Raw genomic sequence first — 23966 nt, 5'->3', positions numbered from 1 at the left:
TCACGAATCTTGCAGTATTAAGAATTAAAACTTTTTACAGCATAATAGGCAAACGTATGATTACTGAAGATTCTCCCTGGAAATGCATGGATTGTGTTTGTTTTTTAAAGGCCCTATTAAATTCAGAATAACTGCATATAAACTTAAGGTTTCTTTAAACAGTGGAGATTCCATAGTGTGTCATTGGCTTTTGAGTCCTATTTATTGCTAACGGAAAGGGTTGGCTGGTGTGTATCACAGTGACCACTCTAACCTTTTAGTTCTTTCACCCATAACTAAAGAGTTGTCCTTTAATGCTGTGCAGTGACAGCATAGCTGATGATGATTGCTTAGTATGTTCAGTTTAGAAACATCTATTTGCAGCTTTATGCTGACATCACAGAGTGAAGATAAAAGCATTGCAGTATACTGACTCCAGGAAGAGACAGTAGGTTGAAGCACAAAGCAGCTTTATTTGGAGATTTAGAAAATAATCTTTCCCTTTGAAGAAGGACTAGTAATCTGCACTAGTTTCTCAAATTCATGCAACAGTTTCGTGTTAAAGTAAGAATCCTTACCCTGAATTTTTTTTTCTTTTAGTAAAACTTAGGTTTTTCTTTTATCTCTACCTTAAAATAACTAAAGCTGGTTTTTCAGTTTCTCATAAACATATCACTGAGTTTACAGTATTGCAAATGTTATACTTAGTATTCATTTTAGGGGCAGCAGTGAGATCATAGATAATTTAATCTATTGTTTCAAACTGCTTTGAACTTTCTTAGCTACTGAGATTTAAAAAATGTATTTGGGCTAAAAAGTAAGAAAAAGGAAAAATACTGAGATGAAGGGACAGTAGACACAAAGTGGAAATCAGCACCAGCATAGTTTTGATTGGATTGTGAGTGTATTTCTTATTAACATTTGTCTATCATTAAGACACTTGAACTGATAATTGTAGGATTATGTAGACTATGTAGTGTCTACCGCACTTACTACATAATCCCACAGTAGACTATCAGTTCATGTTTTTAATAAAGTAGAGCATACCAAATTAACCAACTCTGGCCAAAGGTGTCTTCAAAATTTAAACATTAACCCAAACTTTTTAATGTAATGCAGGCTTGTAACTTGAAAAAAATTTTTTTTAAAGATACTGGGCTTCATTTTGTTTAGTTTTTTGAGACAAGATCTCAATCTGTCACCCAGGCTGGAGTATAGTGGTATGATCATAATTCACTGTAGCCTTGAACTCCTGGTCTCAAGCAATCCCCCTGCCTTAGCCTCCTGAGTAGCTAGGACAACAGGCACAGGCCACCATGCTAGTCTTTTTAATTAAAAATTATATATATATTTTTTTATAGACCAGGTGTTGCTATGTTTCCCAGGCTGGTCTCTTAATTCCTGGCCTCATTTGATCCTCCCATCTCGGCCTCCCAAAGTACTGGGATTACAGGTGTGAGCCACCTGTAAAGGAAGGCCTGAGAGCCTTCCTTTTTGAAAAAGGAACTATAGGTCAGATTTTTTTTTACCTACTTTATTCGTTTTCAGATTTGGAGGAAAATTAGCTGATAATACTTTTCATGTTTTCTTAGACTCATTAAAGTGCAAGTGCAATCTTCAAATTAGATTTCTGTATTAGTAGAAAGTTATTTCTGATAACTTTCTGCTTTAGTATTTTAAAGTATTTATAGGAGACATGTAAAATTACCGAGCTGATATGACATATATGGTGTAACTTGATAAGGTGAACTATGATGTGGCCACTGACCCTCTTTTTCATGGAATTTTGATGGACCATAATTTCTCTTTGTCCTGTTATCCTATCACAGGATTTGGTACTATTTGGGAGTTGGTGGAGGGTGGGGGGTCTTGCCGCATCTATTGCTCAAGTCTTTTTTTTTAAACATCTGTGTGTGTGTGTGTGTGTGTGTGTGTGTGTGTGTGTGTGTGTGTGTGATATAATGCACATATCATAAAGTTCTTGCCCTGAGTCTGGATTGTAAAGCTAAACATACCCCCACAGGGATAAATAACCTTGGTCTCATAAAACAAACTTTTCAAACTGGTGAACTAAAGGAAACTTTTTTATTCTAATGCTGTTTCACTTAAACTCAGTATATTACACTTAAATTTGTGCCAACCATGGTGGCTCACATCTGTAATCACAGCACTTTTGGGGGGTTGAGGTGAGAAGATTGCTTGACGCCAGTAGTTTGAGATCACCCTGGGCAACATAGCAAGACTCCATCTCTACAAAACATTTTTAAAAATTAGCTGGGTTTGGCGGCATGTACCTGTAGTCCCAGCTTCTTAGGAGGCTGAGGTGGGAGGATCAGTTGAGCCCAGGAATTTGAGGCTGCAAGTGACCTCTGACTGCACTCCAACCTGGGTGACAGAAAAAGACCCTGTTTCTAATAATAAAAAGTTAGCTTTTACCCAAAAGCTTAATAGGATGTGACTACTTTAAAAATTATTTCTTTTTGTAGAACTTATTTACAGTTTTTTTTTGAAATAGCCCTCTCGGTTTTTATCTTTTAAAAGCAGAATTTGATCTGCATAAATTCACCTTGTATGAAACTTAAGTGTCAGATATTTTCATCACGTGAAACAACATTTTCATGTTTCGTACACAAGTTCTTTTCCATCCTATTATTCTGTTTTTAAAAAGCTAAGTTAAAAATGTTATCTGGGTATGGTGGCATGCACCTGTAGTCTTATCTACTTGGGAGGCTTAAGTGGGATGATTGCTTGAGCCCAGAAGTTTGAAGCTGCAGTGACCTATGATTGAGCCACTGCATTCCAGCCTGAATGACAGAATGAGACCCTGTTTCTACACATAAATAAATAAGTAGGTAGCTAGCTTTATCCAGAAAGTATCTTTTAAAGTTAATTATTTATCAAAAGTCAGTTATTTGGGGGTTGTGAGCAGGTTACATTGAACTGTGTGGATGCGTTTTTGATTTGATTTTACTTCTGACATTAATTGCAATATCAAAATCTTGATAGAACTAGTCAGAAAGATGTTATTCTTTTGTTTATGCTGCTTTCAAGGTGTTTTTGGAGAATAAAAACTCTTTTGATGTAGGTACTTTTCCTACAAAGGGCAATAAACCATTATATTGAAGAACAGGAGTGGTCTCAAGTTCAGTTTGCTTAATGGATATTACTTGAGAAGTGTACAACTGGTATTATTTAAGAATGGTATGGGCTGGGCGCAGGGGCTTATGCCTGTAATCCCAGCACTTTGGGAGGCTGAGGCTGGTGGATCGCTTGAGGTCAGGAGTTCAAGAGAGCCTGGCCAACATGGTGAAACCCCATCTTTACTAAAAATACAAAAATTAGCTGGGTGTGATGGCACACCCCTGTAATCCCAGCTACTTGGGAGGCTGAGCGGGAGAATCGCTGGAACCCAGGAGGCAGAGGTTGCAGTGAGCTAAGATGGCACCACTGCATTCCAGCCTGGGTGACAGAGTGAGACTCCATTTTTAAGAAAAAAAAAAAAAAAAAAAAAAAAAAAGAATGGTACTACAGTTTATAATTTAAAAATTTATAGTCTGTGAATGAAGCCAAATTTCTCTTAATAGACTTAAAACACTTATGCATTTCTTACTTAGCTTCTGATGGAGCCCTGGCAAACCTTAAAGTTAAAATACTGTAACATTAAATACTGTAGAATTCATAATACTGTAGTGTTTATTGGCAGTAAAACACGAAGAATAAAATGAGGATTTCTGTTTTATTCACTGCCATGTTCCCAACACCTAGAATAGTGCCTGCACATATTAATAGATGCTCAATATGTATTTGGTAAAAATGAACATCTAGTTTGGAAATGTATTTCTTAGTACCTTTGCATGAGACTAGTTTGTTTGATAACCTGTTACTGAATATCTGTGAGTTTGTAATCGCCTGACAGGTTCTTGCCTGCTGCACAGATAGAGGCAGTTTACTGAGATAGCAGTATTGCAATAGAGAAAGTTTTAAGAAATGCAGAGCCAGCCAAGTAGTAGTAAGAAGTTAATTACTCAAACCAATCTCCCTGAAAATTAGGAGACTAGGGTTTTTTAAGGATAATTTGGTGGGCTGGGGGCTAGGGAATGGGGAATGCTGATTGGTTGGGTCGGGGATGACTCATAAGGGGTTGAGGCTGTCTTCTTGTGCCAAGTCACAAGACCAGTTGAGCCAGTTTAGTGGTCCAGGTGGCGGGCATCAGCTGGTCCATCAAAATGCAGGGTCTGAAAAATACCTCGAACCAATCTTAGATTTTACAATAGTGATGTTATATATAGGGGCAATATTTGCAGTTTATCAAACCTAAATTTTTTGTTGTTTATACTGCTAATTAGAAAAACAGGAAATGGATCCAGAAGACAGTGTTTTCATTTACGTGGCTCTTGTATGGAAATAATTTTGTAGAAATGTGAGTTCTTTCATTAAAAAATAAGTTCCAGAGTGGGTAATGGTTGACTTTAAGGCAAGTAAAAAATTGTTTCTTGACCAGTTGCCTACAGCTGATGAGCTCCAGTAAGAGCGAAACCAGTTCTCACCCACTGAAATGATTTCAAAGTGTGAATTGGTCCTGTAGTACTGTGTCAGAAACAGAAACAATTCTAAGGGAGAAAAAGTATTTGAGTTAAAAGGAATTTTGTGACTGTACTGTATTAAATATAGTATTTCTCCTAATGAGTAAGAGTTGCTAAAAGGTATTATAATCTATAATTGTAATTACTATATATATATATATGAGTGTAAATTTGCTTTGTACAAGCATTTCTTTTTCTTAGAGACCGAGTCTCACTCTTGCTCAGGCTGGAGTACAGTGGTGCCATCATAGCTCATTGCAGCTTTGAACTCCTGGACTCAAGTGATCCTCCCACCTCAGCTTTCTGAGTAGCTGGGACTACAGGTGCATGCCACCATGCCCAGCTAACTTTAACAATTTTTTTTTTTTTTTTTTTTTTTTTTTTTTTTACGGAGATTAGGTCTTGTTATGTTGCCCAGGCTGGTCTCAAACTCCTGGGCGCAATCAATCCTTCCACATCAGCCTTCCAAAGTGTTGGGATTACACGCTGCACCCCCAGTGTATCAGCACTTCTTAAATTAAAATAATCTTGCCAACTAATGTCTTGTTTTACATCCTTCCCCTTTCGTCTACTACTTGCCATTCTATCTTTAGTAGCCTCGATGACGGCTCCCCTTTTACCCCATACCTCTCTCCCCCAAAAAAGCTTGGACAGCAACCAAATTGGCCTGTATCAGTATTGTCAACTGGAGGCCTACATGAGGACTCAGCTTACTGTTTTTCTTCTGGTTAATTGTGGACATAATCAAGTTCATTGCTTTTTCTCCCCATCTGCTACCACTCTTGTGCAGCTATTTATGGTGATGGCTTTGTTAGGTATATACACATAGACCATTGTTAATCCCCTCCTTTTCCTTTGGCTGCCAAACAGTATTCATTTGAACATCATCAGAAGGTGTGCAAGCTGTTTGGGAGGCCGAGGTGGGTGGATCACGAGGTCCAGAGATTGAGACCATCCTGGCCAACATGGTGAAACCCCGTCTACACTGAAAATACAAAAATTAGCTGGGCATGGTGGCTCGTGCCTGTAATCCCAGCTACTTGGGAGGCTGAGGCAGGAGAATAGCTTGAACCAGGGAGTCGGAGGTTGCAGTGAGCCGAGATCGCGCCATTGCACTCCAGCTTGGCAACAGAGCAAGACTCTATCTTTAAAAAAAAAAAAAAAAAACAGCTTGCAAGCTAAGTAGTTATCACATGCCAATTTACATGATTTTTCTTAAAGTCATGAGCATATTGCTGACAGAAGTTACAGAAAGTACTTGCCTTTTGAGGTTAATCTGAGTCTTCCTTAATTTACAGGAGGAGGATATGTAAAACATTCTAAGCTTAGGTAACCAAATAGACAGCTTTTTAAATCTAGATGAATATCCAGCAGGATGACACGTTTTTGTTGTTCTATACTGTCTTCCACATTGTCATCTTACAACCTGTTTTCCATCCACTGAATGCTGTTTGCTCCCTAGATCACTGTGTAAACCCAGTTGACCCCATCTTCATTTGTATAGCCACTGAAGAGCATTTGCAAAAATGCGTATAAATGTAGTAGAGAATATGTTTGTTAGATTTATTATTACTGTCATATTGCATCAGACTTAAGAGTTTGATTCAGTTCAGAGGGAGGTTCCATCTTCGTGCAAGTACAAAGATCATTTAAAAGGCTAAATGCTGCCTCTTCAAAAAGGTCACAAGAAAGGCTCTATGTGCTTGATGAGTGTAAATGCAGTGTTTTTAAATTTACCCTGAGAGACTATTTTTGTACTTGTGATGAGAGAAAATTTGGAGGAAGATGTGACATTAGAATTGGTCCTTTAAACATAGACTTTAGATAGACCTAAGGGAAGAACATTCTAGTTGAGAACAAAGCCATTGAAATGTTAATACGCAAGTTGGGGGAATCTTTGAGTTAGACTTGTTGGGCTAGTAAAGTATAATGAAGTGCCGGGATTTCAGGAATGTGTTGAGAGATAAGAATGGAAAAGTAGTACAACTGGTTTACTGAGGAATCTTAAATCTGGGGTATAAACGTGAAATGGTTTTATTTTTTCCTTACTGGGTCTCCAGTCATACAGTGTAAAACACTCCTAACCTCTGTACTTTCCTCTGAAGTGCAGTCCTTTAAGAATCCCTTGGTCCGATGTAACTTTGCCGCCACTCTTGGTTACTACAAAAAACTTATTCCAGAAATTAAGACAGGTTCTAGCCATTAAAAAAAAAAAATGAAGTCACAAACTCATTGTTTTCTCTGAAGAAAAGTTGAAGCTGTTCCCAGCTGCTTGGCATGAAGAGGTATAATTTGACTCAAAGATGTGCTCCCTCTCCTTACTTTTTTTTTTTTTTTTTTTTGAGACGAAGTGTCTCGCTCTGTTGCCCAGGCTGGAGTGCAATGGCACGATCTCGGCCCACTACAACCTCCGCCTCCTGGGTTCAAGCGATTCTCCTGTCTCAGCCTCCCGAGTAGCTGGGATTACAGGCACCCACCATAATGCCCGGCTAATTTTTTTTTGAGACAGAGTCTCGCTCCGTCGCCCAGGCTGGAGTGCAGTGGTGCAATCTTGGCTCACTGCAACCTCTGCCTTCCGGGTTCAAGCAGTTCTCTGCCTCCGCTCCCCGAGTAGCTGGGATTTCAGGCGGCTGCCACCACGCCCAGCTAATTTTGTATTTTTAGTAGAGACAGGGTTTCGTCGTCTTGGCCAGGTTGGTCTTGAACTCCTGACCTTGTGATCTGCCCTCCTTGGCCTCCCAAAGTGCTGGGATTACAGGCGTGAGCCACCACGCCCAGCCCACAAGTTATATCTTAAAGTGAGTTACTTTGGGTGAGGTAATGTAGGTGGCAGTGCCTCTGTTTGAGAATTATTTTATTTTGTCCTAGATTTTGGAATATAGAGTACTTACGAGGTCTTTTATTTACTCCATTTATTTGTATTGTCTAAACCAAGCCTTTAATACTAGTGTGTGCTTTGGCTTGGTTATAAAATATCTGCAGCAAAATAATGATAATTTGGTTGTTTGGAAACATATTTATACAGAGAGGTAGAGTATTTAGGCCAATGGCTGTCTTAGTTGATGCCCCAGAGGGCAGTCCTCATTAGCATATTTAGCAAACAAGCTGGTCTGCTTTTCCTTTCTTACACTTACTCCTCCCATTTTCGACATTCCTAGAATAATGTTTCTCAAATACTAGTGTTACCATTTCTGTGCTTACAGGCTTTAATTAAACAAATATTTGAGAACCCACTATGTGCTAGAAACTCTGCACTATAATTAAGTCTACAAGTCACTGTGATTTACTATGATTTGTTCTTAACAAAATTCACTCCTGCTTAGCCTTCTATGGAATCTACCTGACCAGTCTTCTCTCTCTCTTTTCATCATCCTCTGATAACCACCTTTATCCCAGCCTGATGTAACCATGCATGTTTTGTTATTTAAAAATTTAGTATATCTCTCCATTAGTTTTCCATTAGTTTATATCTCATGTATAAATTAGAGCTATTTTCCATTAGTATATCTCTTATCTGGAATTATTGCTTTGTTATTTCTGTCAAAACTATGATCTGTCCTCTTTTTAATCTAACCTCACATGGTTTCAGTAACTCATTATCTTGTACATGCTTTGTTGATACCTGACAAAAGAAGTCAACAATTTTTTTTATCAAGATTGTGGAAATATTTTATAATTATGTGTTGTGGGATAATATTTGAAGATGACTAATTGTCATAAAATGGCTAGAATAGTAACCTCCATAAACAATATAAAAATCTATCCTATGCCGGGTGCGGTGGCTCACCCCTGTAATCCCAGCACTTTGGGAGGCCAAGGCAGGTGGATCACCTGAGATCAGGAATTTGAGACCAGCCTGGCCAACCTGGTGAAACCCTATCTCTTCCTAAAAATACAAAAAATTAGCCAGGTGTAGTGATGGGCACCTGTAATCTCAGCTACTCGGGAGGCTGAGGCAGGAGAATTGCTGGAACCTGGGAGGCAGAGGTAGTAGTGAGCCGAGATCTCACCATTGCACTCCAGCCCGGGCAACAACAGTGAGACTCTATCCCAAAAAAAAAAAAAATATATATATATATATATATATACACACACACACACACACACACACACACATACACATATTCTAACTTGGTCAAATTAATAAAGTTGCTTTTATTGACCTAGGCAGTGCATATGGGCTCCATTTTATTTGTACTGGACATTGTTTTTTTCCTGATGAGAATGTTTGAAAATCACCATGGTACTTCCTGGATTCCTGCCTGGATGAAAAACTAATTTCTACCAGGGATTCTTTACACCCTGACTTCATTATGGCTCAAATCTAGATCTCTGGGCTATAGATAGTTGTGTCTTGTTATTTAGGTTTCCTTCTTAGTAAATTTTTATCTTCTTTAATGTGCGTTGTTTTGTTATCTTGGTTTGTGATTTCTAGTGCTTTTATTGGTGTATTATTTCTCCAGTATTTTCTTACAGATTTATGAGGTAGTCTTTTTTTCTTTACAGAGCTGAAGGAATTCTAAGCATTCTTTGGCACTCGTCTAGTTGCTAGCGTTACTCCTTACCTAACATCTTATGGGGATGATTGGAGAATGCCAGACTACAACTGAAATTAATTAATGAAGTTGTTTGACTGAAATGAAGGAGGAAAGACAGACTTTGCAGTGGCCCTACTGCTTGTAGCTAGCCAGCTTGGGTTAGCTGTCCTAGTCCTTTTTCTTTTTTCTCAAGGACAGGCTTTTAAAGGAATTGTTAGTGATAAAATTTGTGGTGTTAGTTATTCCACATCACAGAGTGTGTGCAAGTTTGGGGTTTTGGTTTAAAGTGGTTTTTAATTTTGATGTTTCAATTTCTTAGATGTAAAACGAAGATCAGGAGCAGATTTGAAGAATTACAAAGTGAATTGGTGCCAGTCAGCATGTCAGAGACAGACCACATAGCCTCTACTTCCTCTGATAAAAATGTTGGGAAAACACCTGAATTAAAGGAAGACTCATGCAACTTGTTTTCTGGCAATGAAAGCAGCAAATTAGAAAATGAGTCCAAACTATTGTCATTAAACACTGATAAAACTTCATGTCAACCTAATGAGCATAATAATCGAATTGAAGCCCAGGAAAATTATATTCCAGATCATGGTGGAGGTGAGGATTCTTGTGCCAAAACAGACATAGGCTCAGAAAATTCTGAACAAATAGCTAATTTTCCTAGTGGAAATTTTGCTAAACAAATTTCAAAAACAAATGAAACAGAACAGAAAGTAACACAAATATTGGTGGAATTAAGGTCATCTACATTTCCAGAATCAGCTAATGAAAAGACTTATTCAGAAAGCCCCTATGATACAGACTGCACCAAGAAATTTATTTCAAAAATAAAGAGCGTTTCAGCATCAGAGGATTTGTTGGAAGAAATAGAATCTGAGCTCTTATCTACGGAGTTTGCAGAACATCGAGTACCAAATGGAATGAATAAGGGAGAACATGCATTAGTTCTGTTTGAAAAGTGTGTGCAAGATAAATATTTGCAGCAGGAACATATCATAAAAAAGTAAGTTTTTTATACCTTTAGGTTATTTTTTTTCCCTCACAGGCACAGGGATTCGAGATAAAATTCTTTAAAGGAAAATACCATTTTGTTCATTTTTACTTGCACATTAGAATCATGCACATAGTAGTTGAACAATAAATATATAGTTGCCGAATGTGTGAGCAAATGTCGAGTTTTTCAGATATCTAAGTTCAATATGTTAAATAGTGTAAATGTATTAACGTGCTAGAAATTTTTATAGACAACTCAAATTTTTCACTTTTGAAAGAATGTAGAAGTATATTGTCAAAACTAAGAGAAACTCAAAAGGAAATAACGTCATAAAATTCCAAAACTTTTTCTTAAAATCTGCATTCTAAATTCATTGGTTTAAAACATTAAAATTTAGAGAACAGAATAATTGATTATCGTTCAGTAAATAATAATATAGTTTTGGATATGTGAAGTTCTATTTTCATGATAGTTTAAAATTTACCATCTTAACCATTTTTATGTGTACGTTTCAGTAGTGTTATTATATATTCACACTGTTGGACAACCAATCTGCAGAACTTTTTCACTTTGCAAATCTGAAACACTGTATTCGTTAAACAACACTATTTCCACTTGCCCTCAGTCCCTGGCAACCACCATTCTACTTTCTGTTGCTGAGTTTGACTACTCATGATACCTCATGTAGGTGAAATCATATACTTTTCATTTCATGACTGGCTTATTTCATTTAGCCTAATGTCCTCATTTATCCGTGTTGTAACATGTCAGAATTTCATTTCTTTTTAAGGCTCAATAATATTGCATTGTATGTATATACCACATTTTGTTTATTCATCCATTAATGGACATCTGGGTTCCTTCTGCTTTTTGGCTGTTGTTAATAATGCTACTGTGAACTTGGGTTTGCAAGTATCTCTTCAAGACTCCAAGGCCCTTCTTAATATTACCCCCAAACAAATGCCTGCTATTGCTATTCATATCCTTACTGTAATACTATGTGAATAAACTGTATGCTTTTGTACTTGAACCATCAGTGCTGCTGCTATTCTTGCATTTTATAGGGTAACTTTCTCATTTTCCTGTAGCCTGTACCTATTCTTTTAGACCTTCCTCTTGAGATTATCTCTGATGCCTCTTCCCACTTTACTCAGATCTAGACTCTTACCATTTTCATACCTCCCTTATAAATTATAAGATGTTATACATTTAATAATAATAGCAGTAAACATGTATATGCTGATAATTAGGTGCCTGGTATATTACATATATTAGTTCATGGATTCTTCACAAGAACTCTCTGTGACATATGCTGTTATCCCCATTGTACAGATGAGTTACCTGAAGCACAGAGAGAGAAAAAGTAACTTGTTCAAGGCCACATGCTAACAAATGCAAAGTTAAAATCTGAGCTTTGTTAGTGGAGCTTTAGAGCTTTTTCAAATACGGTTATTAGAAATGAACCAGTTACAAGTTGTTAAATTTACCTAAAAATATTAGGAATAGAGTAGAAAATTGGTTTCTCTTTTTTGCTTCATCCTGTCAGAACAGTGACAGAACGGGTGAGTAGAATAATCATAATTCTGATGTCTGGTATTTGGAAGATACCCATTGGCATTTGCCAGCTCTGTTGTCTTGGCCAAGTCAACCTCTTTGAGTGAAAGATTTTTCACCTTAGAGTGACAATACTTACCTGATGGAACTGTTTGTGGACATTAGGACATTACACAAATGTCAGATGTTATTTTAAATCAAGGTTAATCTTTGGTTATACACATGATGTTTTTAATTCCAAATAAAATACTTTGTGAGTCAGGTTAACTCTAAAACAACTAGATTTTTTTCTTAACTTTTTTCTTCATCTAATTTTCTATGAAGAAAACTTCCTTTTACTTTCTTTGAAATTTTAATGAATGCATCTATTTCCAAATCTTTGTTTATACATTCCCTCATTTTTTCCCCAGCTTTATTGAAATATAACTGATAAAATTGTATATATTTAAAGAGTACAATGTGATGATTTGATATACATTGTGAAATGATTACCACAGTCAAGTTAGTTACCACATCGGTCACATCACAGTTACCTTTGTGTGTGTGTGGTGAGAACATTTAAGATCTACTGTCTAAACAAATTTCAAGTGTACAATATGATATTATTAACTGTTATCACCATGGAGTATATTAGATCCCCAGAACTTACTCATTTTATAACTGAAAAGTCTGTAGGCTTTGGCCAATATCTCCCCTTTTCCCTCACCTCCTGTGCCCTGGCAAGCACCATTCTTCTCTTTATTTCTGTTCTTTGATTTTTGAACACATCAATATTACTGTCTAAGGTTCCAACCAAATTTTTTTTTTTTTTGAGGTGTAGTTGTGCTGTGTCACACAGGCTGGAGTGCAGTGGCGCAACCTCAGCTCACTGCAACCTCTGCCTCCTGGATTCAAGCAATTCTCCTACTTCAGGCTCCCAAGTAGCTGGGACTACAGGTGCCTACCACTACACCTGGCTAATTTTTGTATTTTTAGTAGAGACAGGGTTTCGCCATGTTGGCCAGGCTGGTCTTGAACTCCTGACCTCAAGTGATCTACCTGCCTCAGCCTCCCAAAGTTCTGGGATTACAGGCGTGAGCCACTGCGCCTGGCCCAAAAATTCTTTATTTTATTTTTTTGAGATAGGGTCTTGCTCTCTTGTCCAAGCTGGAGTGTAGTGGGCGTGATCTCAGCTCACTGCAGCATCAACCTCCTGTACTCAAGTTGTCCTCCCACCTCAGCATCCCAAGTAGCTTGGACAACAGGTGCGCACCACTAGGCTCAGCTAATACTTTTGTGGTTTTTTTGTTTTAGAGATGGGGTTTCACGATGTTGCCCAGGCTAGTCTGGAACTCCAGAACTCAGGCTATCCACCCACACTGGCCTCCCAAAGTGCCAGGATTACAGGCATGCACCACTGTGCCTAGCCCAAAATTCTTTTTTTTTTTTTTGAGACGGAGTCTCGCTCTGTCACCGAGCTAGAGTGCAGTGGCGGATCTCGGCTCACTGCCACCTCCGCTTCCCAGGTTCAAGCGATTTTCCTGCCTCAGCCTCCTGAGTAGCTGGGACTACAGGCACGCCCTACCACACCCAGCTAATTTTTGTATTTTTAGTAGAGACGGGGTTTCACCATGTTCGCCAGGCTGGTCTCGGTCTCTTGACCTCATGATCCACCCGCCTCCACCTCCCAAAGTGCTGGGACCAAAATTCTTAATTAAGAACAGTTGTCTGTATATAGAATATGCATTTGGCACATAAGTAACAAATTGAATGTTTACCGCTTTTCACTTCCCCCTCCCTTTGTTGTTCACTTGTGAACTATAGGCAGGACTCTTGTGTCTCAAGTAGTTTTCTGTAGCAATTGAGTATGCCTCACATAAATGATCTAAGTTAAACCACTGTGTCATAAAAGGCTTGAATAAACATGCATATATTTGCCTTTTTTCCAAACATTTGTATGATTGTTTCCTCACTGATTCCTAGGCTCAGCTGTCACCTTCTCAGAGAGGCCTATCTAGACTACTTATCTAAAATAGCAGCTCAAGTCACTCTCTGGCTTTTCGCTCTCCTTTATTTTTCTTAATAGGATTTAATCACCAGCTGACATTTTATTATATATCTAGGGTCCATTTTTATTTTATCCCCTAGAATGTAAGTTCCACGAGGGCAGGGACTATTTGCTGACATATTTCCCACATAAAATAGATGCTGAGTAAGTACTGGTTGAGTTAATGAGTGATCTTCGAAGTAGAAGGTGGAAAGGCCTGGGGCTTTGGAATTATACCTGGATCCAAAACAAAATTGAAAGTTCAACTGCTTACTAGCTGTGTGACCTGGAACAAGTCTTAGGCTTCAGTTTTGTTTTGCTGTTAATATTTTTATTTTATTTTTAGAGACAAAGGTCTTATTCTGTTGCCCAGGCAGGAGTGCAGTGGAGCTCACTGCAGCCTGGAACTCCTGGGATCAAGTGCTTTTCCTGGGACTCCTGGCATGAGCCATCATGCCTAACTAGTTTTTTTTTTTTTTTTTAATTCGTAAAACAGAAGTGATGGTAATGGTAATAATTTCATAGACTTATTTTGAATACTAAATGAAATAATACACTTTTTTAAATTCAAAAAGCTAAATTTAGCCAATAGCAAGTGTGCAATAAATGTTAGGTTACAGCTATTGCTAATTAGTCCTAGAGTACTTGCTGTTAGCTTTCTTAGGCATCTTACATTTCTAAGCACTTTGCAGGCAGTTTTTGAGATTTTATTTCTGTTTTTCTAGGGGAATTCAAGATGATATTTCTGCTTAGATTTTATTTTGCTGTTTTACATTGACTGTACATTATAACTATTAGAATATCATTAAAATATTTTTAAAATCTGAAGCAAGACTTTTCAACTTTAGCAGTATCGCCATTTGGGGCCAGATTCTTTGTTGTTGGAGTTGTCTTGTGCATTGTAGGATGTTTAGCAGCATCCCTGGCCTCCATCCACTAGATGCCAGTAGCAGCCCCTACCCTTGTTAGGACAACCAAAAATGTCTTCAGACAAATGCCTGGAAGGGCAAAATTGCCCGTGGCTGAGAACCACTTATTTGAAGAGTGCCAGTGCTGACAGGATTGGTGCATAATTGAGATACCTGAAGGTATAAATTTGGAAGGGTGTGCTTTTCATTCATATGATTCTATTTTGATTTGAAATATTCATATTTCTAGGGAAAAGTTAATAGCCTAATGGGCCAGAGAATCTTTTGCAAAGTATTATGTTTCACTATAAAATGATTATTTAGGAATGTTAATTTATTAACATAATGAATAATTATAGATATCTGTACCCTGATCTGTAAAGAAATTATATTCCACATATTTTATCTCCATTTTAAATTATGTTTTACATACACTGCCCTTTTTATATTTAGGTTAATTAAAGAAAATAAGAAGCATCAGGAGCTCTTCATAGACATTTGTTCAGAAAAAGACAATTTAAGAGAAGAACTAAAGAAAAGAACAGAAACTGAGAAGCAGCATATGAACACAATTAAACAGGTAAAAAAGACAAAAATCTTCGAAGACTATACTTCAATTAATAAAATAAATACATTCCTGGCAGCCGATTGTGGCAGCTCATGCCTGTAATCGTAGCACTTTGGGAGGCCAAGGTGGGCGGATTACTTGAGCCCAGGAGTTTGAGACCAGCCTGGGCAACATGGTGAAACCCTGTCTCTACAAAAAAAAAAAAAAATAGAAAATTAGCTGCATATGGGAGCATGTGCCTGTAATCTCAGCTACTAAGGAGGCTGAGGTGGGTGGATCACTGGAGCCGGGGAGATTGAGGCAGCAGTGAGCTGAGATCGTGCCACTGTACTCCAGCCTGGGTGAGAGAGTGAGACCTTGTCTCAAAAAAAAAAAAAAAAAAAAAAAAAAAAAAAAAAAAAAAAATTCTGAAAACTTGCATGTAGGTTGAAGTTCTATAAGGTAAATCATATTTTAAATGCAGAGAATTGCATGGCATTTAAACCATTCTCCTTTACAAAGTAGGACTCATAGCCTGATGTATTTCCTTTTATGTAAGTTTATTCTTATGCATGTGACTCCTGTACTGCATATAGTAGAACATACTCTGTTATGTTCAAAATAAGCAAAAAGACGATTTGAGTTGACAGTCAACTAGACTGTTGTTGCCAACAGGGAGGAAGCAATAGAAATATAAAAGTTTATGTCTGGCATTAGGATGTTTTTAAGTTTATATTTTGGTATGGTTCCATTCTCAGTATTTTTAAAAACTATATTGTGAAGGCTGGCTGTCATACTTTAGATTGTATCTGGCTTACTGGCTTTCCTAGCCTGTCCTTTTCCTTCTTTTTTTAAATTTATTTTTTATTTTTTCTTTGAGACAGAGTTTTGCTCTTGTCACCCAGGGTGAAATTCAGTGGCACAATCTCAGCTCACTGCAATCTTTGCCTCCTGGGTTCAAGTGATTCTTCTGCCTCAGCCTCGGGAGTACCTGGGATTATAGGCGGCCACCAACCACACCCAGCCAATTTTTGTATTTTTATTAGAGACAGGGTTTCACCATGTTGGCTAGGCTGGTCTTGAACTCCTGACCTCAGGTGATCCACTTGCCTTGGCCTGGCCTCCCAGTTCTGGGATTACAGGCATGAACCACTGCCCCTGGCCTCTTTCTAGTTTTTAAATGAACTCCTCTGATGCATGAATCAACAAAGTGAGTATTCAGACTAATAGGAAAGCTGAGTTGCTCTTTATTTTTGAGGTGCTTTTTCTTCTGTGAACAGGATTAGAAGCATTCTAGCCTTAAAAGTATTTTGTCTCATCTTTCACAGAAAGTTATATAATGAAAATAACAGTAAACAATTGGTAAAACAATTTTTCACTTGATGCATGATTGGAAGGTGACTGTATTTGTAAAATTGTATGTATTTAATCCTGATTTTTATGTGCTCTAGGGTCCCCACATATAAACCAGAGTTAGAATGGTAAAGTGTGAGGGAGTCTTAACAGGCTAAATCCATATTTCGGTAGTCAGGTCACTCAATGACCAGAAACTTCAGACCGAACAGGTACAATGGAACCAGAGCCCTTCCTTTCATGAGCTTATTAGTGGGCTTTTTTTGTTGTTGTTGTTGTTTTTAAAGAGAAAAGCTTTTCCTTCTTTATTTTATTTCTAGATCTGCACTATCTAATATGGCATCCACCAGCTGCATATAGCTATTGAGCACTTCAAAGGTAGCTAGTCTAAATTGAGAGGTGCTGTAAGTGTAAAATACACATGTAACTTAGAAGAGTTAGTATAAAAATAAAACAGCTCATTTTTTTCATGTGGATTGATAATATTGGAATGATAATATTTGGATATATTGGGTTTAATAAACTCACTTGTTTGTAATTTTTATTTTTTATTTTATTTTATTTTATTTTATCTTTGAGATGGGGTTTCGCTCTTGTTGCCCAGGCTGGGGTGCAATGGCGCGATCTCGGCTCATAGCAACCACTACCTCCCAGGTTCAAGCGATTCTTCTGCCTCAGCCTCCTGAGAAGCTGGGATTACAGGGGCCCGCCACCAAGCCTGGCTAGTTTTTATATTTTTGGTAGAGACGCGGTTTCACCATGTTAGCCAGGCCAGTCTTGAACTCCTGACCTCAGGTGATCTGCCCATCTCGGCCTCTCAAAGTGCTGGGATTACAGGCGTGAGCCACTGCGCCCAGCTTCTTTTTACTTTTTAAAGTGTGACTACTAGAAAGTTTAAATTCCACATGTGGCTTGTACTTCTATTGCTCAGTGTTGCTCTAGATAATTTTGTAATAAGGAAAATTAGTATATGTGTACTATAAGATTTAGGTCTTTTTCAACAGGTTTATTGAGATATAATTAACTTTCCACACAGTTCACTTATTTTAAGTGTACAATTCAGTGGCTTTTACTTGTGCAACCTTTACCACAATTTTAGAACATGTCATCACCCCAAAAAGAAATGCAACACACATTAGTAGTCACTTCTCATTTGCCTCCAACAGTACTCCCTCAACCCTGCCCTAGGGAACAAGTAATCTTTCGGTCTCTATATATTTGCCTGTTCTGGACGTTTCATATAAATGGAATTATATAATAGGTACCCCTTTTTATCTAGCTTCTTTTATTTAACATAGTGTTTTTAAGGTTTCATTCAAGTTGTAGCATGTATCAGTACTTCATTGTTTTTAATGATTGAATAGTAGTTCATTATATAGATATATGATGTTTTAATATTTTGTTTACCCCTTCATCAGTTGATGGACATGGGAAAATGGGTTGTTTCTGCCATTTGACTATTATGAATAATACCTCTGTGAACATTCACGTGCTAGTTTTTATGTGTACATATGCTTTCATTTCTCTTGGGTGTATACCTAGGAATTAATAGAATGAGTTGGGAAGTGTTACTTTTTGGGGGAAGAGCAAAAATTTGTGAAGAATTGGTATTCTTCTTTAATTGTTTTAAAGAATTTTACCTGTGTAGCCACCTGGGACTGAATTTTTCTTTGTGGGTAGGTTTTTGTTGTTGTTGTTCTTTTTTATTATTCTAATTCAGTCTCTACTTGTTATAGGTCTATTCAGATCTTCTATTTCTTCTTGAGACAGTTTTGGTAGTTTGTGTCTTTCTAGGAATTGTTCATTTTGTCTCTAAGTTAAATTGTTCATACTATTTATTTATTCAATTATTTTTATTTCTATAAGGTCAGTAGTAATGTTCCTCTTTCATTTTGATTCTAGTAATTTCAGTCATCTTTCTTTTTTCTTCAGTCATTCCAGCTAAAGGTTTGTCAGTTTTCTTCATCTTTTCAGAGAACCAATTTTTGGTTTTGTTTGTTGTCTCTGTTTTTCTTTTTCTTTTTTTTTTTTTTTTTGAGACAAGGTCTGGCTGTTTCACCCAGGCTGGAGTGCGATGTTGCGATCTCGGTTCACTGCAACCTCTACCTATGAGGCTCAAGTGATCCTCCCACCTCAACCTCCCGAGTAGCTGCTACTACAGGCGTGCATCACCACATCCAGCTAATTTTTGTATTTTTTTGTGGAGATGGGTTTTCACTATGTTTCCCAGGCTGGTCTCGAACTTGTGAGCTCAAGCGATCTGCCTGCCTCAGCCTCCCAAAGTGCTGAGATTACAGGCATGAGCCACTTCACCTGGCCTTGTCTCTGTTTTTCCATTCTAGTTTTTATTTTTTTCTTCCTCCTCTTTGTGTTTGGTTTAGTTTGCTGTTTTTCTGGTGTCTTAAGATGCAAGTTTAGGTTATTAATTTGATACCCTGTCTTCTTTTTTTTTTTTTTTTTTGAGACGTCATTTCGCTCTTGTCACCCAGACCGGAGTGCAGTGGCGTGATCTTGGCTTACTGCAACTTCCACCTCCTGAGTTCAAGCGATTCTCCTGCCTCAGCCTCCCAAGTAGCTGGGATTACAGGCACCCACCACCATGCCCAGCTAATTTTTGTATTTTTGGTAGAGACGGGGTTTCACAATGTTGGCCAGGCTGGTCTCGAGCTCCTGACCTCAAGTGAGCCTCCTGCCTCTGCCTCCCAAAGTGCTGAGATTACAGGCTTGAGCCACCCCGCCTGGCCCCCTTTCTTCTTTTTTAATATAGGTATTTGTAGTTATAAATTTTCCTCTAAGCATTCCTTTAGATGTGTCTCCTGAGTTGTGGTATATTATGTTTTCATTTTTATTAGTCATCTAGTACTTTCTAATTTCCCTTGCAATTTCTTCTGTGTTTCTTTAGCAGTATGTGGTTTAATTTTCACAAATTTGTGAATTTCCCATATTTCTTTCTGTTACTGAGGTCTCATTCCATTATGGTTGGAGAATATGCTTCATATGATTTTAATCTTTTAAATTTATGGAAGTTTGTTTGTAACTTAGCATATCCTCTGTCATGGAATATTCCATGTGCACTAGATGAAAACGTATACACTGCTGTTCCTGGGTGGAGTGTTGTATAGCTGTATTAGATTCCATTGTTTTGTAGTGTTTAAGTCTCCTATTTCTGTGTTAATTTTCTGCCTAATTCTATTTATTATTGAAAGTAGGATAGTGAAGTCTCCAACTATTGTTGACTTATTTTCCCTTTTATTTCTGTTAGTTTTTGCCTCATATATTTTGATGCTACATTCTTAGATGCATATACATTTATCTGTTAGATCTTTCTGATGGCTTGATCTGTTTTATTTTTGTGAGCTATTCTTTATCTCTGGTAACATTCTTAATTTTAGTCTGTTTTTTATGTAAATATAGCCACTCTTCCTTATGATTGCTGTTTGCATTATATATTTTTTTCCACTCTTTTCAGTTTACTTGCATTTTGAACCTAAAATGCCTTCTATAGACAACATATAGTTGAATCTTGTTTCTTTAATTAAGTCTGTTAGTTTCTGCCTTTTGATATGATTATTAAATCCACTTTCATTTAATATTATTGATGGTGGGATTTATGTCTGCCATATCTTTCGTTTTCCATGTTTCATGTCTTTTTTCTTCCCCTATTCCTCCTTCACTGCCTTCTTTTGCATTAAGTGAATGTTGTCCAATATAACATTTAAATTTCTTTCATGATATTTTCACTATACAGTACAGAGTTCCCCCTTATCTGAGGGGAATTTATTCCAAGATCCTAAGTAGATGCATGAAATTGTCAATAGCACTGAACTCGATTGCCATCAATCAGAGTATGTTTCTGTTTATGTCTGCCCCTGACAAGTGAATGCCCTTTTCATCCTTTTTTTTTTTTTTTTTTTTTTTTTTCAGAGACAGGGTCTTATCACTCTGGCTGGCATACCGTGGTGGGATCACAGCTCACTGTAGCCTCAAACTCCTTGGCTCTAGCAATCTTCCTGCCTCAGCCTCCTGAGTAGATGGGACTATAGGCATGCACCACCATGCCCAGCTAATTTTTAAAATTTTTTGTAGAGATTGGGTCTTGCTGTGTTGACCATGCTGGTCTTGAACTCCTGACCTCAGGCAATTCCCTCTCCTCAGCTTTCCAAAGTGCTGGGATTACAGGCATAAGCCACTACCTGGCTCCTTTCCCGTCTTAACAAAGTACTTATGCAGTGTGGCCATAACTTTTGAAGTTTGAGGTGTGACAGCAAAACTAGCATGAATTTCTTTTTTCTTCTTCACAGTTTCATGGATAGAAGATTCATTCTTACTGTAGATCTTAGCAACCTCAGTATATGATTTTTTTCTTTCAAGTCACCATTTCACTTAAAATAAGCACTTTAAAGCCTCTCTTTGGCACATGTGAATTGCCAGCATCACTATTCTTATACTCTGGGGCCACTAATAAGTAAACTCACTTATTAATTAAGGGCTAAGTGTTGCTGCACACAAGCACTGTCGTCCTGCCATAGTCAGTCTGGTAACTGAGATGGCTACTAAGCGACTAACTGGCAGGTAGTGTGTACAATGCAGACATGCTGGACAAAGGGATGACTCACAGTCTCAGTGAGACATAGTGAGACAACACAAGTTTTCATCACACTACTCAGAATGGCATGCAATTGAAAACTTGTGAATTATTTCTGGAAGTTTTTATTTAATATTTTTGAACTGTGGTTGACTGAAGGTTGCTGAAACCATAGAAAGTGAAGCCACAGATAAGGCGGGACTCTACTGTATTTCTTTGCGTTATTCCTTTGTGGATGTTCTAGGGGTTGCCAGATACCTTAACTTAATGGAATCTCCAGATTTTTACTAAATGACAGTGAGATATAGAAACATTGCTAAAAGTTTTTATTTCAATAGCTGAAGTATATTCATTGTATTCTTTATGTTTATTTACTTTGTTTATATTTGCAGTATTGGTGGTGTATTTGGTATAGCTATAAAAATAATTTGGAAATAATTTTCTTTACAGTTAGAATCAAGAATAGAAGAACTTAATAAAGAAGTTAAAGCTTCCAGAGATAAACTAATAGCTCAAGACATTACAGCTAAAAATGCAATTCAGCAGTTACACAAAGAGATGGCCCAACGGATGGAACAGGTATTTCTCACATCGTTGTCATTATTAACTTGATATTCTGGTGACTCTTGTTTGTTAAAATAAGCTAACACTGTTAGACTATTTTGGACCTCGCTATTGTATTAATACTAGGTGATTCTTTTATATAAAAGTAAGCCATTAGGCCAGACGTGGTGACTCACACCTGTAATCCCAGCACTTTCAGAGGCTGAGGCAGGCAGATTGCCTGAGGTCAGGAGTTTGAGACCAGCCTGGCTAACATGGTGAAACCCCATCTCTACTAAAAATACGAAAAGTTTAGCCAGACGTGGTGGCGCATCCCTGTAGTCCCAGCTACTTGGGAGGCTGAGGCAGGAGAATCACTTGAACCCGGGAGGCAGAGGTTGCAGTGAGCCGAGATTGCACTGCTGCACTCCAGCCTGGGTGACAAAGCAAGACTCTGTCTAAAAAAAAATAGTAAGTCATTAAAAATTCTAAAGCAATATATAAATACATACAGATGAATAAGAAAGTGTATGGAATAATTTTTTTTTTTAATCTGTACATATTCTTCCCCTGCCTACAATCCTTTTATATCCCATTCCTTGTTCCATAGCTAATTATTGGTATTTTGGTTATGTATCTTACTACATATACATGTACAAGTCACACATGTTTATTTGTACATGGTCATATAATTTTTTCCCCCATTTGATTGGAATAATACTATACATCTTTTTTGTAACCTTTTTTCCCATACTTAATATACCTTGGTAATCTTTTTAAGTTGGTATATATGATCTCAGAAGAGGTAATTTTAAGCAGTGCTTTTTTATTACTTGCCTGAACTCTTTATGGATGACGTCTTTGTCATCTTCATTTCTGTATCCACAAAACCTAGCACAGTATCTGACTAACAATTAGTCTTCACAATGAATTGAATCTGAAAGGGTTAACTCACACCTTCATTATTTGAATGTGATGGATCCCACCCTTTCTACCCCGAAGCTGCTACTGTAGATGGCATTCTGGAAGGACTTTAGGAAACAGATTATCCTCAGCCTTTATTTGGATGATTCTTTAAAACATGCTGACTCCTTGCATTAGAAATGTTATGTTTAACTCTCCTGCTATCAGTTCTGAACCCTTTTGTACTAATTGAAGGGAAATACAGAGCCTAAGAGCTTAAGAAGTAACTGGTTTTAGCGGGCCCAAACATAGCCAGCCAGTCATTAGAATCACCTGGTGAGCCAACCTGCCTGCCTGCCTGCCTTCCTGCCTGCCTGCGTTCCTGCCTGCCTGCCTGCCTGCCTTCCTGCCTTCCTGCCTTCCTGCCTTCCTGCCTGCCTGCCTGCCTGCCTGCCTGCCTGCCTGCCTGCCTGCCTTCCTGCCTTCCTTCCTTCCTTCCTTCGTCCCTTCCTCCCTTCCTCCCTTTCCTTCCTTCCTTCTTTTCTTTCCTTACTTTCTTTCCTCCCTCCTTTCCTCCTTTCCTTCCTTCCTTCCTTCCCTTCCCTCCCCTCCCTCCCCTCCCCTCCCTTTCCTTCCCTTCCCTTTCCTTCCTTCCTAAAACTCTTTGAAGCTTAATATTTAAAATAAAATAGTAGTTGGTGTACATGGTAGCAGTTCAAACATTTGAAAAAGTCTTCTTCCAAACATTTTACCCCCTTCCTAAAGGTAACCACTGATGCCAGTTTCCTGTGTATCCTTCCAAAAATATTTGTTGCATAGATTCTTGTGTTTTTCTTTTTTCCTCCCCTGGCTTTTAAAAAACAAATGGCAATGTACTGCACTCACTGCTATGTATGTTTTCTCCTTAACGATGAAGAGTGTAGATGATGCTAATAATAGTAGCTGATGTACTGACTTTTAGCTGTGTGCAAAGCCATGTTCAAAATACTTTACAAGTGTTAACTTGTTTGATCTTCACAACAACCCTAAGAAGTGGATATTATTAAAGTAGATTTTGGAAGACTGATCTATTTAATTATTAATAGATCTGTCTCATTCCTTTTTTTCCCCTAACTTTTCCTCCCAACTTTTTGAGAATTTTCAAGCATATAGAAAAGATGAAAGATTAGTAAAATGAACACTTGTTTATCTTTCATCTATTGTCACTAAGCCTAGTAAGTTTTGTTTAAAAATAGGTTCCCATATGTGTTTACCCATGTTCATGTGCACACGCACATTCACCTGCTTTTTAATTTCCAGATTGAGGTTTCCTCATTTCATAGACCAGATAGATAGAATGAATTTGAACCCTACTTACAAGAGAGTGTAGCTGTATTATAAATTTTCAGGGACTTGATAACATTTTCCCCACCCACATCTCCCATGGCCTGATATTAATAAGTAT

At 37.7% G+C, this 23966-nt stretch overlaps 1 protein-coding gene across 5 annotated transcripts in view; it reads left to right on the top strand.

The window, feature by feature from the left end:
• The window catches only part of CCDC186 (coiled-coil domain containing 186), a 53770-nt gene that overhangs the window by 1998 nt on the left and 27806 nt on the right, over nucleotides 1-23966 (top strand). For 4 of the 5 annotated variants that reach the window (XM_063782114.1, XM_063782115.1, XM_508047.7 and 1 more), the window contains 3 exons: nucleotides 9420-10112; nucleotides 15045-15171; nucleotides 21527-21655. In XM_063782114.1, coding sequence (XP_063638184.1) covers nucleotides 9481-10112; nucleotides 15045-15171; nucleotides 21527-21655 — 888 coding nt within the window. In that variant the 5' untranslated portion in view covers nucleotides 9420-9480. The remainder of the gene's footprint in view (nucleotides 1-9419; nucleotides 10113-15044; nucleotides 15172-21526; nucleotides 21656-23966) is intronic. The other variant, XM_009459276.4, reaches the window with a different exon arrangement.

Source organism: Pan troglodytes, chromosome 8 (assembly GCF_028858775.2).
Source record: "Pan troglodytes isolate AG18354 chromosome 8, NHGRI_mPanTro3-v2.0_pri, whole genome shotgun sequence".
In the NCBI taxonomy this organism is placed as follows: domain Eukaryota; kingdom Metazoa; phylum Chordata; class Mammalia; order Primates; family Hominidae; genus Pan; species Pan troglodytes.
The sequence above is the reverse complement of the archived record's forward strand: the minus strand, read 5'-3'. Positions and strand labels throughout refer to the sequence as shown.